Here is a 19,568-nt window from a genome sequence, read left to right as displayed (position 1 = left end):
CAGGACTATTCACTGAAATATATTTTATGGCTTTCAATTTTAAAAGCTTACCTTTCTTTTTTGACCGCTGGACCCTTCCTACAAAAACTAAAATGCCAATAACATCACAGATATGATTTTCTGGCATATCATCCAGTTCTGACCTAAAAAAAAGCAAAATTGTTAAATATTGTATCTTTAAACAGTGAAAAAACATTCTAAAATTATGACTGTGAAAATATATCTTTATATAATTGATACAGCACAATTGGGGTAGATTTTGAGCAATAATAATACCATTTCGGTGGCTAATGTTAAAAATGAATATTTAAGGTATTTTACATGAGCATTCTACCTTGTGATAAAGCGGTGATTTAATTTTGGCAATCTCCATTCAGGTTTCACCTGCTTCTCTGGAATGATAATTATGTTAGTTGGAGGATCTCGAAGATTTAGGCAGATTTCTGAAAAACAAATATATTACTTTAATATATGACATTTAATACAGATAAAATAATATACATGGGTACAAATTACATGGCAAAATATTAAACTGAACTTTTTTGAACCCACCACTAACTCTAAGAACCAGACTATTATCAATAGCTTTCTTCTACTTATTCCTACACTAGAATTGCTGAATAATGTTCCAGGGTGTTGATATATTACAATTTTGTTTACCCACAATCGCATTGATGGACATCTGGATTATTTCCTGTTTTTGCTGTTACAAAAAGGGTCACTATGAACTTTTTTGTACATGTCTCCTTGTGCACATAGGCATTCATTTTCTAGGGTATTATACAGAGGGAAACCCTGGATTGTAAAACGTGCAAAAGTGCCACTCTACAGGCTAATTCCAAACTACTTTCAAGTAATTAACCAATTTATAGTTCTACCAGTAATGTGTAAGAATTCCCATTGATCAGCATTCTCTCCAAATTTTGCTACTATCAAAGTTTTTGTCAATTTAGTGACACAAAATGACAGCATGTTGTGGTCTTATTTTGTACTACCTTTATTACTAATTATGTTGAATGGCATTTTATATACTCACGATTCATTCATGCACCCTGTTTTAATTTTTTTTTATTTTTAAAGATTTGTTTTATTTATGTTAGAGCGGGGGAGGGAAGGGAGCAGAGGGAGAGGGAGTCTTAAGACGACTCTGCACTAAGCATGAAGCCCAAAGCAGGGCTTGATCTCATGACCCTGAGACCACGACCTGGGCCAAAATCAAGAGTTGGACGCTTAACCAACTGCACCACCGAGCCGCCTCTCATGCATCTTCTTTTTTTTTTTTTCCATGCATCTTCTTTTGTGAAATACATGCTGTGTCTTTTGCCCACTTTTCTATTGGACTTTTTCTTATTTGAAGGACTTTTTATATATACTAGATACTAATACTTTGTTGATTATTGTAAATATATACACTCATGTGTCAATTGCTTTTCATTCTTTTTTACAGTGTCTTTTGATGAATTTCAATGTAGTTGGGTTTATTAGTCATTCATTTATAAATGATATTTCCTGTGTCCTATCAAGAAATCCTTCCTTATCCCAAGGTCAAATGCATATTTCTTATAAGTTCTTCTAAAAGTTTTGCCTTTTACATTTGCTATATCTGGAATTGACTCTTTATACGGTACGAGATAGAGATATGATGTCATTTTTTTCTCAAATATATGCTTATTTGTTCCAATACTATTTACCAAATAGTTCTTCCTTTCTTGATGATCTGTATAGCACATCTGTCATATCAAAATTTTGTGTTTAGGGTTATTTCTTGACTGTACTGTGATTTTCTGGTCAGTTTGTCTATTCCTACACCAATAATACATGGCCATAAATTCTTTGCAATAACTCATGACAGGGGCACCTAGGTGGCTCAGTGGTTGAGCGTCTCCCTTTGGCTCAGGTTGTGATCCCAGGGTCCTGGGATCGAGTCCCACACTGAGCTCCCCACAGGGAGCCTGCTTCTCCCTCTGCCTGTCTCTGCCTCTCTCTCTCATGAATCAGTAAATTTAAAAAAATCTTAAAAAACTAACCCATGACATTTGTAGGACAAAGTCTTCACTCCCTCTGCAACCCCCTATTATTTTTCTTCAGAATTGTCTGGACTATTCTTAATAATTATATGCCTCCATATAAATTTTAGAATCAGTTTGTCGGTTCCAGAAAAAAAAATCTTACAGAATAGCACTGAATTTGCAGATCAATTTAGGAGTACTTGACATACTTATGAAATTGAGACTAACTTCCTACCTGGGAACATAGGATATTTCTCCACTTATTTAGAGATTCTGAAATGTCTTTCAATAAAGTATTATAATCTTCTCCAAACAGGTCTTACATATTTTCTATTAGATTTATTTCTAGATAACTTATAGTTATTGAGGTAAGTTACATTTTTAAAATCATAATTTCTAAATCTGTTACTGCAGTATACAAAATCTATTTACTTTTGTATATTGGTCTTATAGCTAGCTGTACCAATATCTTATTAATTTGTGTTATTTTTATTTTCTTTGTAGAAAATCTAATTTGCGAATTACAGCTTTGTGTTTTTCTTTAAAATCCTTATGATTTGGGGGCATTTGGGTGGGTCAGTCAGTTAAGTGTCTGACTCTTGCTTTCAGCTCAAGTCATGATCTCAGCGTCATGAGATTGAGGCCCATGTTGGGCTCTGCCCTTAATACAAAGTCTACTTGGGATACTCTCCCTCTCCCCTCTCCTTGTGTGCTCTCTCTCTAAAATAAATAAATAAAATCTTAAAAAATAAAGTCCTTATGATTTTAATGCATTTTGTCCTCACACTGGCTAGAGCAGTTAGTATAACATTAAATAAAAATAGGAATAGGAGATATCCATGTTCTCCATCTTAAAAAATGTTACTGAATTTTCCTTAGAGATGTTTGTTGTTTTGTTTTGTTAACACCCTTTATCAGGTTAAGGAACGTTCCTTCTCTTGCTATTTTCTTTTTTAAATTTATGAATGGATGTGAAATTTCAGTAAATGCCTCTTTTGCCTCTATTAGGATGGCCATTTTCTTCTTTAATCTGTTAATGTAATGAGTGACATTATAGATTTTCATATGTAAAATCAACTTTGCATTGCTGGAGACCATGCAATTTAGTCATTGTATGTGATCATTTTTTACATATGACTGAATTCAATTTGCTATTCTATTTAGAATATCTGTATATATTTTCACAGCTGAAGCTAGCCTTTAATTTTTCCCTTTCATACTATTCTTGTTTTTTTTTTTTAGAGATTTTATTTATTCATGAGGGGGGGCGGGCAGAGACACAGGCAGAGGGAGAAGCAGGCTCCATGCAGGGAGCCCAGTGGGGACTTGATCCCGAGTCTCCAGGATCACGCCCTGGGCTGAAGGCAGGCACTAAATCACTGAGTCACCCAGGCTGCCCTCTTTGGTTTTGATTGTGAAGGTTATATTGGTAGCAAAGAGTAAGTCAGAAAGTATGCCCTCTTAGTTTATTGTCTGGAATAGTTTTAGAATGATATATTCCTTGAATTTTTGGTAGAATTTGCCTCATAAAATGATATATACCTGGTATTTCCTTGGTGAAAAGATTTTAAACCTTTGATTCAATTTCTTTAGTAGTTATAGAGCTATCTGGGATTTCTCTCTCTTTTTTTAAGATTTTATTTATTTATTCACGAGAGACATACACAGAGAGAGGCAGAGACATAGGCAGAGGGAGAAGCAGGCTCCATGCAGGGAGCCTGATACAGGACTCGATTCCAGGACTCCGGGATCACACCCTGGGCCAAAGGCAGGAGCTAAACTACTGAGCCACCCAGGCATCCCGCTTTCTTGGCTTTCCATTTCCTTTTATGCAGTAGGTAATATTTTCTAAGAACTTGCTGCTTAACAAACAAAGATTAAAACAGGATGATGATAGGGCGCCTGGGTGGTTCAGTGGGTTGGGTGTCCAGCTCTTGATTTTGGCTTGGGTCATGATCTTAGGGTCCTGGGATCAAGTCATGCATCAGGCTCTGCTCTGGGTATGGAGCCTGCTGGGAATTCTCTCTTTCCCTTCCCTCTGCTCCTCCCCACACTCTCCAACATGAGAGTGTGCTCTCTCTAACAAAACAAGATGACGTACCTGATTTCTCATCCTTCCTATTAGCAGCCATGTGACTATAGAAAATTCACTTTACTTTTATGAGTTTCAGCCTTTTCATATACAAGTGAGGAAAGTTTATATTCCATGATATTACCTTGCACCTACAAAATAGCTTGCATTTCACAGAGCACTTTCACATAGTTACTTGATTATATTTAAATTCCCTTCCATCTCCAAAATGCTAGGATTTTGAATGAAATAAATAGCTCCTTCCCACCAAAACCCCAAACACTTTATGCTACTATCTCAATAGGTATTATACAATACAGTCTGAAAAATCTCATGATTTAAAAATGTTTATTTGCATATGCTAGTTGAATACTATTCAATAAAAGGTAGTACAGAATGATATGCAAAATGGCAACATACAAAATCATGTATTACCAGCAAATATGTCCTATAAACATAGGACATACAAGAGAAATTTCACCTTTATAGGCTTCCATTTATTTGGTCTTTAAAAAAATTACATGTCTTTGTGTCTATAACTGGGAACTACACATAAATATGAAAAAATAAATCAAGATCAATTACTCTAATAGTTTGTCTTTCAACATGAACACCTAGAAGGCAGTGATGGTACCACAAACGTTTCTTCCCTTACTGACGAACCCTGGCCCCCAATATATACTCATTTCTCATTTATCCTATTCATAACATTTAAACTACCCTGTTATTGTAACCCCCACTCACACTTTCTCCTACCCAACCCATTCTCCCACCCTCCTGACCATTCATTTTTTTCCTCAACTACATTTTTATTTTCTCTCCCCTTATGTTCATCTTCTTAATGTTTACTGTCATTAATTTTTATTTTATTATAATCTATTAATTTTACTGATCTGTACCATTAGACTAATTTTTTCAAGTTTTTATTTAAATTCTGGTTAGTTAACAGAAAGTGTAATATATTACTGTTAGACCAGTTTTTTTAAGGGTAGAACTCTGTATTATTTTGTAACTCCTGTGTCTAGCATGGTTTACAAAAATGTCTTCGTTTCTCTCCAAAAGATCATTAATCCATCTGAGCTTTTTAAAGGTCATAAATGAAAAAAAAATAAAGGTCATAAATGAGCAGTTCTCAATTCTAGCTGTACATTAGAATCACCTGAGGAGTTTTAAAGATGCACCAATGTCTTGGTTCCCTCCTCAGAGTAATTAAATCAGAATCTCTGAACCTCGTGTGCCTATGGTTCTTTCAGGCTCCCCAAGTGATACTGATGTCCAGCCAGGGTTGAGATCTGCAATATATGTGTAGGCTCAGCAAACTATAGCCTGCAGATGGTTGCTTGTTTTTGTAAATAAAGTTCTACTATAACACAGCCATGCCCATTCTTTACATATTGTCTGTTTGCTTTCACTCTGTAAAGGCAGAGCCGTGTATTTATGACAGGTATTACATTGCCTTTGTAGAAACAGCTCTATGTCCCTTGATAAAGAGAAAAAATCCTATTACTAATCAAAAAGGTATGGGGTAGACTGATGCTAACACTGATAAAAAGTAAAACTGTTTTAAAGACTAACAGAAACATTTTCAGTATATTCTCATCAAAGCCTCTCATTTTAAAAAATCATTTCTGGGGATCCCTGGGTGGCTCAGCGGTTTAGCGCCTGCCTTTGGTCCAAGGCACGATCCAGGAGTCCCGGGATCGAGTCCCGCGTTGGGCTCCCGGCATGGAGCCTGCTTCTCCCTCCTCCTGTGTCTCTGCCCCTCTCTCTGTGTGTGTCTATCATGAATAAATAAATAAATAATCTTTAAAAAAATAAAAAATAAAAAACTTCTGTATTTGCAATTATTTTCCTGAAAGTATAGACAGCCTCTCATATCTTAAGGAGAGTTTCTATCATGAAAATCTGGCACTGTAGTTCTATATAGCAGAGGTAGCATACTGCTTGATTCAATTTGTGTTAAGTTTTAGTTGTTTATCTATTGACTACATGCTGTCTATTGTTCTACTTTCCATGTTTTTAAGGTTTAGTAACAGTTATTAGTACCAGACATATTTCTAGATTTATCCACAGCCATGTAAAACTGTGATTTAAATTAATTCTCTTTACACCAGGAAAACAGTGTATCTCATGAAAAGAATGCTAGGTTCGATATCAGAAGAACTAGGTTTGACTTCGTACTATGCCAGTGATTTATTATGTGGCGTCAATAAATTTACTTACCTTATCTGTTATTGACAAATGTCTCAATTTTTATTAAAGTAATTTTTCACCTAGATATGCTTGGTTGTGGAAAGAATTTACAAATTGACAGACGTAATGATACATGTTGCAAATTAGCTTTTTTTTTTTTGCCAGTTTTTACTGTATTTTCTCAAGTAAGTCCCAACATCAGTTATCAGCTTAATTTCTCATCTTTCTATAATAAAGAGCAATGAGATAGTGGACTAATTGTACCAAACTACTAGGTCATAACTTGTTCATCCAGCAAGACATGATTGATGTCCACCAAATCTTTAAGGTTTTAATAAAGAGTCACATGAGCTTTTCCTAAATCAACATATATTTAAGAAAACAGTTGACAAAGGCTATATTATTTGCATGTTGTCCAAGTAATTAAGCTTAATTTATTAGTAGAGAATTTAGAATACATAGAAATACAGGTCTAGTAAAAAAAAACTGTATGAGCCAAAAACAATACTTAAACTTGTTGAGTGGTATGATCTGCAATTTTGAAAAATGGAGAGGCAAAAAATGGTCACATCTGAAAGCAATCACTTAATAATTTTAATGCCCCCAAACTACTTAGGATGATGCCAAGATGTCAAAACTTTGATTTCAATGCTAATCAGGAAAAGCCTTTTTAAAACTGCAGGAATTAAATTGCATCTGAATATTGACTACAGGTTAGATATCAGCAATCTGTCAATTTTAAATTTCCTGACTTTGTTAACTGTACTGTGATTATAGAATAGAATGTTTTTGCTCTCAGAAATACACATTGAGGGATGCCTGAGTGGGTCAGCAGTTGAGTGTCTGCCTTTGGCTCAGGTCATGATCCTGCAGTCATGGGATTGAGTCCCACATGGGACTCCCTGCAGGGAGCCTGCTTCTCCCTTTGTCTATGTCTCTGCCTGTCTCTCTGTGTCTCTCATGAATAAATAAATAAAATATTTTTAAAAAGAAATACACATTGAAATATTACTGAAGTGTTCTGAAGTAAAGGGGGATGTGTGATGGCTGCCACTTACTCTCAGATGTTTCAGAGGACAAATATAGAATGTGGGAAATGATAAAGTAAAGGTAAATATTAACAACTGCTGAATCCATGTAGAGGGTATATAGGAGTTCTCTGTATTATTCTTTCAACTTTTACCCAAGCTTGAAATTATTTCAAAATAAAATGCTAACAAAAGCCCTTTGAATAGCATCTTATAGTAACAGAAAAGTATATTAAAGTCATTAATTTAGTATTGTAAGACAAAACATAAAACAAAAATAAGTACATCCTAAGTTGGAGCTCATCATTAATCAACAATAAATATCTCACATTATTTCTTCTTAATAAATGCAATATTTAGTGAGCGCTTAAAAATTTTTAAAGATAAAGGAATTTAAAGGTTTACCAGGTTCTAACAGATTTGGCAATTTTTAAGAGCCTTTGGCTGGTATGGTATTTTGCAAATTTATACAAACAAAAAGCCATAGAACAATACATTTATTGAATACTTAACCCATTGTAGAAATTAGTTTGATCTGCGGATCCACAGGGAGAGGCTGCATCCTGAATGGATAACTCTTTTTAACAGAATAATCCTGAAGCAGAAGGACTAAACCAACCCTCAAACTTTTATACCACTCAGGACACAGGGCATTCCACATAATCACTGACACCGTGCCTGAACTGTCAGCAACTTCCAAAAATGTCTAGAAAAAAAGAGTGAAAAAGCATATGCATATTTGTTACTTTTATCTACAGGGAATTTCAATTTTAAGAATGAGAAAGCAAAAAAAAAAAGAATGAGAAAGCAAAACTATAGGGGAATGACTGAATGAGTTATGATACAATCTGCAGCTATTGAAATTTATGAATGAAGGATTTTTAGTAACAGAAAATACTTAAGGAAATGTTAAGTAATACAAAATTGTATGTACAAGGGACACCTGGGTGGCTCAGTCTGTTAAGTGGCTCAGGTCATGGTCCTGGGTTCCTGGGTCCTGGGAATGAGACCCACGTCAGGCTCCCTGACCAGTGGGGAGTCTGCTTTCTCTCTCTCCCTACTCTGCTCTCTCTCTATTAAATGAATAATATCTTTTAAAAAAATCCCCCAAACCCCACAAAATTGTACATACAATATGATTTCCATTTTGTAAGATAATTTAATATATGACATAGTCATGCAATATGATATGCACATATATACATACAGATGTGATATATGTAACATACATATGACATAGATATATGCATATATACACTATGAATGTATGTAGACATGATATATACATACAAAAAAGGGAATAAAACACTTTAATATTAATAGTGGCTCTGGTAGAATTTGGGGTGATATTATTTATCAGCTTTATTTATATAGCTTTCTGCATTTCCCAAATTCCCTCAAAGTATATATAACTGTTATAATGAAAGCTTAAAAGACTCCTAAAATAATTCTTGATAACATGTGAAAATATGGTGAAATGTTAAGTAAAAAAAAACCAACCAAACAGGACAGAAATCAAGAAGGTAGTTCTCATTAGCATTATATGACACAGAGAGTCAAGATAACAGAAAAATATCAGCTAGATTTGACAATCAGAAGGTCTCTAGGGGTCTCTAGTGAGTGACCAGCTGAAGAAAAAAAGTCAAACTAATTGTGTTGAAAAGTAAATGGGAGGTAAGAAAGTGAAAACATCTAGTAGAGACTACTTCTTCAAGGAGCTTGCCAGAAGAGAAGAGAGGGAATAGAGGAGTCCTGGGGTCAAAGGAGATTTTTTTTCTTTTTTTAAAATTAGAGACTAGAGTATGTCTATATGCTGGTGCAGAAAACACAGTAGAGAAGAAAAGGTTGAAGATACATTAAAAAGTGTGAGGAGACCAGCTGAATCAGGGAACTAAAAGGTACCAACACAGTATAAGAAATTACATAGAAAAATACCTTGAAATAGGCATTTATGCACATTTTAAAAATTATTAAACTTATAAAATATTATTTGAACATAAATTATCCCAATATGGAATCAAGTCTGTAAGCTATAATCTAAAACCATTTCATTAACATGTAGAATCTTGTCATTACTTATACCTGGTATGGCTCAATCATCTTTTTATCAGGTTTTCCATAGTATCGCAGTTTTGATTTATGCAAGATTCTCACAAGCAATGCAGGAAAATTCCTTCTGTTAGCCCAGGTCATTTCAAGGTGAGAAAGGGAAATTATTTTGGTATCTAGAATAAAAAAAATAGAATAGAAAAAAATCCTACTTAATATGTCATGGTAATTTAAAATTGTTTTAATAGTTAAATAGTATCCAGATCATCCCCAAAGCAAATCCTTCTTACCAGCCAAGCCAGTCTATATACTTCTCACATACAAAACTTATTAGCACATGCCATCCTTAATAATAATAGCTAATATGTAGGGGTGCCTGGGTAGCTCAGTCAGTTAAGCAGCCAACTCTTGATTTCAGCTCAGGTCATGATCTCAGGGGTGCTGGGCATGAAGCCTGCTTAACTGGCTTAAGATTCTCTCTCTCCCTTCCTACTGTCCCCCCAACTCTCTCATGTGCGTACATTCTTTTTTTCCTAAAAAAAAAACCCCATATATATATATATATTCACACACCTTACTATGTGCCTGGAACGAAGGTAAATATCTATATTAGCTAACATACTATTCTATTTTGACTGCCCTCTGCCTTGTCAAACTGGATAATTACTTCCTGAAAGACTTGGATCTAAACTCATCTCCCCCTAGGTGGAGGGATGGGTAAAATAGATAAAAGGGATTAAGAGAACACGTATTCTGATGAGCACTGAGAAATATATTGTATAGTTAAATCATTATATTGTATACCTGAAACCAATATAACACCATATGTTAATGATACTTCAATAAATTCATCTCCCTTAAGAAATTTTGTGGGAAAACCTCAATGCCATGGAGTATTTTCCCACTACTAAGCACTTGCATATTTAATTTATGGAATGGTTTTATTACATTTTTCTGTATTGCCCTCACTGTAGTTTCATATGTGTAAGTTCTGTATTTCCCGAACATGCCAGACATAGTCCCATACCAGGGCCTTTGCACTTGCTGTTCCCTCTGTCTGGAATGTCTTCTTAGATACCAGAGTGACTTCCCTCCTCCTATGCTTCAAGTTTTGCTCAAAGGTCACTTTCTCAGTGATGTTATCCCTAATTACCCAATTGAAAACTGGTCCCTTTACTTATGCCCCATCTCATCTTATTTTTCTACATAGCACTTTTTATCTTCTCATATGCCATATACTTTACTTTGAAATTTTAATCTCGATGCTTCCTGGCAAGTAAGAAAACTCCTTAAAAGCTATTTACCATCTTTAAAAAATTAACTTGTATTTTTTTATTTTATTCTTCTTTGGGTTAAGAGATGTTCCATCTGTAATTTTGTCTACATTTAGCTCTCTCATAGCCCAGTCCCAGCTTTTAAAACCTAAGTTTATATTTGTTCCAGTATTTTATTTCATAAGGCATCTTCCACTTCCATTTTAATTTACATAATATATCACCTACTCAACATTTTGGCATGAAAACCATATTTGTAATTTCTTAATAAGAATTTAAATGGAATGTTGTGGTAGTTATACCTGTATCATAAAAAACATACTATTTTTAATCTTCAGACCTCTTGGATGATTTCCTTCTATATTCCCCCCCAAAAAACATTAATAGCTCAGAATCATAGGTCCTAATATTTGCTCTGACATAATTAAGTGATTTCCTTTTAAATTAGATCAAATTGTAGATCAGCTCTGAATTATATGAAATATATGTGGAACTCTCTTGATCAATGAAGGCACATGTATCTTCACTAACTAGAGTAAATTCAAGAGTTATATGCTTTTGTAAAACCATATTTCTAAGAACCACTGCTTCTGCTGTAATTGGGTCCACAGAGTTAGCTGTGATCAGAAATCTGTCTGGTTAATGTTTTCCCAGTTTGGGTTTTTAACTCACAGACTTCATAGAATACACATATCTCTCAAATCCAAAAAGAAATTACAGGCTATATATAGACAATGAAGAATCTGAATAAATTCATAGAAATGTGTTCATTTTCAAAAGAAAGAATGAAAATAAATAAACTAGTTCTTCAGTATAAAACGTTAGTAAGCAACAGAATAGTGATTCTCAAAAAAAAAAAAAAAAGAATAGTGATTCTCAAACTTTCTGGTATCAGGAGCCTGATATTACATTCTTACAAATTGCTCAAAGGTCACTTTCATTCTTACATTCTTAAAAATTACTGAAGACCTCAAATATCTTTTATTATTGTGGGTAATATCTATTCAACACTTTTTACATTCTTAAAAATTACTATTACATTCTTAAAAATTACTGAAGACCTCAAATATCTTTTATTATTGTAAATATCTATTCAACACTTGCCATATTATAAAGCAAAACTAAGAAATAAAAATTGTTCATTAACTCCCTTAAAAATAACAATAAATCTATTATGTATAATATATATATATTTTTTTTTGAAAAATGAAAAATTTACTGAGATGAGTGGCACTGGTTTGCATTTTTATAAATTTTTTTAGTGTCTAGCTTAATAGAAGACAGGTAGATACTCATTTTTCTTTGGCATTCAGTCCATTTCGATGTTACATGTTCTATAGCCTCTGGAAGACTGCACTGTATATTTTCAGGGAATTAAAGTAATAAAAGGTAAATGAAGTCTTAGTATTATTATTATGAAAATAGTTTTGATGTGAATCCCTTGAGTCTTGGGAACACTTCTAGCGGTCCTTGAACCACACAATGAAAACTACTGCAAAAGAATAAACCCAAAGAATGCAAAAAGGAATAAAGATAAGAGCTAAAAATAATGTATTAGAAAAACATAGAACCATTAAATACAATTCCTTGGAAAATTTAATGAAAAGGTAGACCTCTGACAAGTGCAACTGTGAAGACAGAAAAAGATGTTTGAAATGTGATCAACTATAAACCTAGAGAAAAATATTATTATATATGATTATATATCACTAAGTTTGAAAATATCAGTGAAATTGATAATCTCCTAGGAAAATATGAATTATCAATATTGCCTTTAGGAGCTGAAGAAAACTGGAATAATAGGTCAATAACTGTGGAAGAAAGTGAAAAAGCTCACAAATAATGACCTCCAAAAATGGCACCAGGTTCTAACAATTCATTTTATAAACACAGATAAATCCTGGAAAATTATGACCAAAGTAGTACAAAGGGAAAAAAATCTATAAATCCAAATCATTCACAATGGCAAATATCCTTAATCAAATACTTTTAAATCCAATACAGCAACATGCCAAATTGCATCGTGGCCAAGTAGAGTCCTAAATATCTTGTATTGTTCAAGAGGAAGATCTTATAAATTGTGAGTAATTCTGGAGATTGACACAAAAATCAAAGCTTAATAATTTTGTTAAAACATTAAGAGTAACCTTTAGGAGAATACACATTAATGTATAACTTCTAAAATCACTAGAAGGAAAAAAGAATTTAAATCTTGGAATCTTGGAAAAGTAAAAAAAAAATAAAGCATGGCATATAGTAAAGAAAGTATTTCTGTAAGAACAGATACAAAAACATCATTAATAACTTTAAATTTAATTGGATTAAATTAATCTCTTAAAAGAAAAAGAATTGGTGTGGGTCAAAAAGCTAAAATCTTAGCTATATATTTCTTTAAAATGACAAATGTAAAACAAAATAGAAATAAAGGGATGGAGAAAGATACATACACTTTATAGTAACATTTAAATAAACTTTTAGAAATAAAAGGAGAAATGAACAAAACCACTGTCATAAAGCCAATATTCCTCTCAGAGAAATGGGCAAATAAAAATAGATTTTAAAAATAAGAATATGGAATATTTTAATTAAAATTTTAAAACTTGTTATAGGGGCACCTGGGTGACTCAGTTGGTTAAGCATCTGCCTTTGACTCAGGTGGTGATCTGGGGTCCTGGGATCAAGATTCCCTGCTCAGCAGGGGGTCTGCTTCTTCCTCTACCTCTGCCCCTCCCACCCATCACTTGTGTACACACACGCTCTCAAAATAAATAAATAAAATCTTTAAAAAAATTTAAAACTTGTTATAATAGACTTCATATCTAATAAGTAAGCTTTTTCTAAAATTTTGAGGGTTAAAGAGAAACTCAAATTTAAAATCAGAAAATATGAGTAATGAGTAAAAATAAAATCTCTATACTTCAAAACCTGGTGTAAGCAGCCAAAGCAGTATCCATGGGAAATTTTGGAATTTTAAAAGCTTTTGGAAGAAACAAGGAACTAAGTGAATTAAGCATTCAACTCAAGAAGGTAGTACAAAAAAAAAAAAGAACAAATAAAAAAATTAAAAGGGTAGCCCGTGTGGCTCAGCAGTTTAGTGCCACCTTCAGCCCAGGGTGTGATCCTGGAGACCCGGGATGGAGTCCCACGTTGGGTTCCCAGCATGGGCCTGCTTCTCCCCCTGCCTGTGTCTCTGTGCCCCCCCCTGTGTCTCATGAATAAATACAATCTTTTTTTAAAAAAAAGATGATAGTGTTAATAAAGTAGAAAACATCTCCCCAACATTGACTTAATTAGTAAAGCCAAGTCTTTTTTAAATACTAATAAAGCAGACAAGCCTCTGGCAAGGCTGACCATAAAAAAGGGTAAGCACATAAACATTAGAAATGTAAAAGGGATGAAACAAGACTAAAATATTTTTAAAATATAGACTAAAATTTAAAAATAGAGACTACTGCATACAAATCTGAGCTCTAAGTGAGATGAAATTTCCTAGTAAAATATCAACTCTCAAAATGGAGAGAGAGAAAGAGAGGCAGAGACACAGGCAGAGACAGAAGCAGGCTCCATGCAGGGAGCCTGACGTGGGACTCGATCCCAGGTCTCCAGGATCAGGCCCTGGGCTGAAGGCAGCACTAAACCGCTGAGCTACCAGGGCTGCCCTCATCATTTTTTCTATGAGAAATTGAAAAGGATTCATTTTCTCAACCCCCAATCCTGGCCCAAGGCCCTAGGTTCAAATAGTTTTTTGGGTAAATTCTACCAAACCTTCAATGAATAAATGATGTCTGTAAGTACAGAAAAACAGGCAAATTTCCCAACTAATTCTACTAGGCTAATATTAATTAACCTGATATCAATGTTGGGTTAAAATAGTAAGCCCTCTAGGGACGGCTAGGTGGCTCAGCAGTTGAGCGTCTGCCTTTGGTGCAGCACATGATCCCGGAGTCCTGGGATCGAGTCCCACATTGTGTTTCCTGCATGGAGCCTGCTTCTCTCTTTGCCTCTCTCTCTCTGTGTCTCTTATGAATAAATAAATAAAATCTTTTTTTAAAAAAAGTAAGCCCCCTAAAAAAATAAAATCCATGTAACAAATTCACCTTAAATATACAGAGGTAAATATAACAACCATGACCAAGTAGAGATATAGAAGTGGTTCAATGTTAGAAAATCCATTAATGTAACTTATTTTATGCATGTCTTATGTTTATTATTCAATAAACCGTTATTGAATGCCTACCACATGGCAGACACTGTTCTGGGTATAGGAAAAATGCCCCACAGCAGTGAAAAAACAGACTCCTTGCCCTCATGGATCTTAGAAATCAGTGGCAGGAAAAAGAAAACAAGATAAATAATAACTTCAGAGTGTTATTTATTTTATGAAGGGCATTTCCACAGTGATGTAATAAAAATAAATGGGGAGGGAATACGTATTTAAGCAGCTCTTTTCTCTTCTTTTTAGATTTTTATTTATTTATTCATGAGAGACAGAGAGGGAGAGGAGAGAGAGGCAGAGACACAGGCAGAGGGAGAGGGAGAAGGCAGCTCCATGCAGGGAACCTGATGTGGGACTTGATCCCAGGGCTCCAGGATCACGCCCTGGGCCGAAGGCAGGCGCTAAACTGCTGAGCCACCCATGGATCCCCCATAAACAGCTCTTTTCTAACGTGTTTTATATATTTGAGTTGAAACCTGAAGATGGGAAGGAACTTTCCAGAAAGAGGAAAAAGCAGGAACATCATACTAGAGGCAGGAAAGAGCAAGGAGGTTTGAGATGAAAAAGGACCGGTATTTTGGAAATCAAATGGTGGAGAAGGGTTAAAGACACAAGGGGATGCCGTAGGGCAGGGGTCCGCAAACTATATAGCCCCTGAGCTAAATCTGGCTTGCTGCCAGGTTTTGTAAATAAAATTCTATAAAACAGCCAAACCTATTCATTTACATACTGCCTATGGCTGCTTTAGCTATACTCTGGCCAAGTTGAATAGCTGTGAATGGAGACTACATGTCTGACAAAGGCAAAAAGATGTATTATCTGGCTATTTAAAGAAAGTGTGCCCTCATCACAGGGCCTTACGCATCCTGATAGGAAGTCCGGATTGTCTCTAAGTGCAATGGAGAGCCACTGGTGAGATTCAGACAGGAGTATGGCATGACCTAACTTCCATTTTGAAAAGCTGTCTTTGAGATCACAATATTGGTTGCCTTTGGAGTCGGATATTGACCAGGAGAGGGCATTAGGGAGACTTCTGAGGTGCTTAAAATGCTTTGTATCTTGAACTGGGGGGATGGTTTAATATTTTTAAGGTGTATTTCTTTTTGTATTTCAAGCTATATTTTTAAGACTTTAACACATTGTACAGATCATGTCTTAAGAGAAAAGTTTTGGAAAGCCCATAATGGACCATAAACCAAGTTAAGGGAAAAGAGAGCGTGAGAATGTAATTTGCAATATATACCAAATACTCAATAGTCATTAGCAAAGAAATCAGAAAATTCAAAAGATAAATTTAAAATCAGTACGATATGGAGTAATGGGAATGTAAATTAGTAAAACCTTTTCAGAAGATTATTAATCAATATCCAATAAAACAAAAAATTTAAGTACTCTTTAACCGGGCAATTTCACTTCTAGGGATCTATCTATCCATTTAACAGAAATTCCTGAATACAATCCACAAGTTTGTGTATGTCCTAACGATGTTCAGTGCGGGATCTAAACTGAAAAACCAGTAATTGCCTAAAATTGACACATGGGTACACCCATGCTGTGGAAATATGTGCAGAAGTATATTAAAGATGCTTGAGATAAGCGTAAACAGCAAATCATGCCATGCCACAGAATTTTTTTTTCAGGGATACACACCAAACTGCTGAACGTTTGGAGTTTTGAGAAGAAAGTTGAAAGCATAGGAGGAGGTAAAGGGGTCTTTCACTCCACCCCAACATTTTATTATTAAAAATTTCAAACATACAGCAAACCTGAAAGAACACCAATATATACCTACTTCTAGATTTTGTCATCAAAATTCTACTATATTTGGGTCTTACATTTTTTAATACAATATACTTTCTTATGTTTATGTGCTTTAAAAGCACAAATAAAGTGCTTTTAATATTATCTTGCCCACAGTAGGTGTTCAATAAGTGTTTGCTTTTCAGTCTGTAATGCTCTTTTTCTTGCTAGCCAACAATATAATTTAAATACATAGTTTGGATTTTTTAGCACCTGGACATTGCCTTTTGTAATAAAAATATGTTTTTAATAATTAATAAATACTACTTTCATAGTCAGAAAAATGAAATATATTTTTATAAATTATTATTCCCCTCTTAATTCTTCTAGTTATCAATTTTTCATTTATGTATCCAATCCTAAAAATAAAAATGATGAACACTTAAGAGTAGTAATGCAGTACCGCTTTATTCCATGCTTGAGATAAAAATCATTCCATTATTTCATCCCTGAAATGGCTATCTTGCTTTTAAAACTTAAGTTATTTAAATCAACCTTTTCCACACCTTTCTACAACATTTTTTCCCTATATCTGGATATTACTTTAATTGTATATTTTTGATCCAGTTGTCTTTTCAGTTTCAAGCCTGTTGCTGATACACGTCATACCAAGATTATATATGAGCTGATATTATGACTGCAATGTAAAAAGAGAAAAAACCCTGAAAAGCAGTAAATGTAGAAAATTATCATCTTTCTTCCTCTAGCACTTTCGCTTTTATTTTCTTTGCATTTTATTTGGTCCCCATTGCACATGCTTATTACATGCCTGTAGTACTATCATTCCCCTTCCATCTCTGATAAAATATATTGGACAGCAGTTGCTGATGACGAACAAGCATTTTCAGATTAACTTCCTACTTCTGGTACAGGAGAAATAAACTTCTCAGGTTAGTATTGTCTGTGGTACATAATAAGAAACATAAAAATGAAAATTCCAAGCCTGCCCACAAAAATCACACATTCAAAAAAGCAATATTTACATAACTGCTACACTCAAAGACATAAAAATGGCGTTTCATTAATGCGAATTATAAAGGAATAAATCACGGAGCATCCTTTTTTGAACGATTTTTAGGCCGAATTCAAATCTATACACTCGCAAAGCAACACAGAAAGTACTATTTCCACAACTAGAAGGGGAACGAAAAGAAGATGATTCCACCATGGGCAAACACACACACAGTATGTATGCCAGATTAAATCTGAGATGTATTCAGACACTTCCTGATGGCCACTAGAATAATCAAAGCAAGACACGGGCTGTGCAAATTTCATTAAGCGAGCGGCAATTCGACATTCAAGAGCATTTGTTTATTCCCACTCACGGCTTGAAATGAACAATACCAAAGCATCCTCGTTTCCCTTCCCATTAACTAATTTTTTAACCCCTCCGTCATTCCCTCCCAAAAACTATTTTTTTAACCCCTCCGCAATTCCCTCCAATTACTTACTGTTGAAATTGTGTTCCTCGGGTTGCTTGTTGGTTAGCCAAATATCTCCATACGGATCTTCGTTATTCCACAGGGCCAGGTAATGACTCTTCCCGCCTCTTAAAGGCCTCTCCGGTACCTCCTCGTGCGCACTATTTCTGAATGGAGTTTCTAAAGAAATAGCCTCTAAGGCCTCCCCACAGTGGACGTTATCTATGCACAGGATCCCCTGGCCTAACCTTTTCTCGTTGTAAAGACACGAGACCCTGGAAATTTTCATTTCTATGCCCACCTTGAGGATATTTTTGTATACGAGAAAGTTCAGGCTGGGGTCCAGGTAGCACTTCTCCTGGTACACCCCGTCCGAAATCGTCACATCATAGCAGTAAAGGGGAGGTTTGGGTATGGTGTCGCGTGGCTCATCCTCTAACAGGTACCTCTGGACGGCCAGCACAGCGACAGGTACCACCTCCGACGGGGTGACCCACTGCAGAGGGGAGTCGGTTATCTGCTCAAGAACCTTCTGGATCCAGGACCTGCGCCCCTGGCTTCCGGCCCTTCGGATCACGCCTCCCGGGACCCCAGCCCGATTTCTGTCAGGATTCGGAAAATCTAGCCCAGCATGTGAGGGGCCGGCCTGAGGCTGACCTAACTCACCAGACATGGTGGGGGTAGCTGCGTACTCTCTTCACTACCCAAAGCTAGTCTGCCGGGTCCAAGGCTGAGGACTACGAAACGGCGCGCTCAGGAAATGATCGCTACTCCGCTCCCGCGGACTGACGAGGCTCCGCCTCCGAAGCGAGGCTGCAAAGACGTTCCGCTAGCCGGCGTCAGCTCTCTCGCCCCACCCCTCTCTCCGCGCGCTTCCAACTCGCAGGCACTGTTACTAGGCAGTCACACGCGCGGTTACGTAGCAGATCCTCCCACCTGGTGCCAGCAGGGTCGCCAGGGGAGGAAAGTGGGGGGGGGCGACAGCTTTGGTCGCCATGGTTCCCAAAACGTCGCAGGATGAGGGAGGGGAGAAGCACCCGTGGCTCTTTTAGAAAGGAGAGTGCTGAGAGGCAATGGAAAAGAGAGAGAGGATGGAAGCAAGGTATGAGTAGTCCTAGCTCAGGTGTTTGGGAGTTTGGGCCTTGGGCCAGTTACGGAAAGTAAATTTGAGTTCGTGAATATACATGGATGCCATACCACAGGTCTCTTATAGTATGAACGAAGAAACCCTAGAATAATGTATGCACAGCCTTCAGGAGAGTCCCCAGCACAGAAAGCCCTCCATAAACGTTAGTTGCTATTGCTATAAGCATTAGCATAATTGTCTGTAGTGATTCCCTGAGTGGAGGGTTGGTGAATTAGTGATTAAGTGCAAATGAAAACAGAAAATTATAGAACCGGCTTGGTAAAGAGCTGCCTTTAGGTTAGAATTCTTAAAATGTACTTATGTTTCATACAATACCTGGCTTAACAGACAGCTAAGATGCAGAATGTCAGAAACTGC

The 19,568-nt window shown here is 35.8% G+C and overlaps 1 protein-coding gene across 2 annotated transcripts in view; it reads right to left on the bottom strand.

Annotated features, from left to right (window-relative positions):
• The window catches only part of RADX (RPA1 related single stranded DNA binding protein, X-linked), a 91,235-nt gene extending 72,394 nt beyond the window's left edge, over positions 1–18,841 (bottom strand). For both annotated transcript variants that reach the window (XM_041741289.1, XM_041741290.1), the window contains exons 1-5: positions 18,095–18,841; positions 9,384–9,526; positions 7,815–8,007; positions 335–443; positions 52–143 (exon numbers count right to left, since the gene is read on the bottom strand). In XM_041741289.1, the coding sequence (XP_041597223.1) occupies positions 52–143; positions 335–443; positions 7,815–8,007; positions 9,384–9,526; positions 18,095–18,737 (1,180 nt within the window). In that variant the 5' untranslated portion in view covers positions 18,738–18,841. The remainder of the gene's footprint in view (positions 1–51; positions 144–334; positions 444–7,814; positions 8,008–9,383; positions 9,527–18,094) is intronic.
• Positions 18,842–19,568: the final 727 nt, after the last annotated feature.

The sequence above is a fragment of the Vulpes lagopus genome, chromosome X (genome assembly GCF_018345385.1).
Source record: "Vulpes lagopus strain Blue_001 chromosome X, ASM1834538v1, whole genome shotgun sequence".
Taxonomy (NCBI): Eukaryota; Metazoa; Chordata; class Mammalia; order Carnivora; family Canidae; genus Vulpes; species Vulpes lagopus.
The sequence above is the reverse complement of the archived record's forward strand: the minus strand, read 5'-3'. Positions and strand labels throughout refer to the sequence as shown.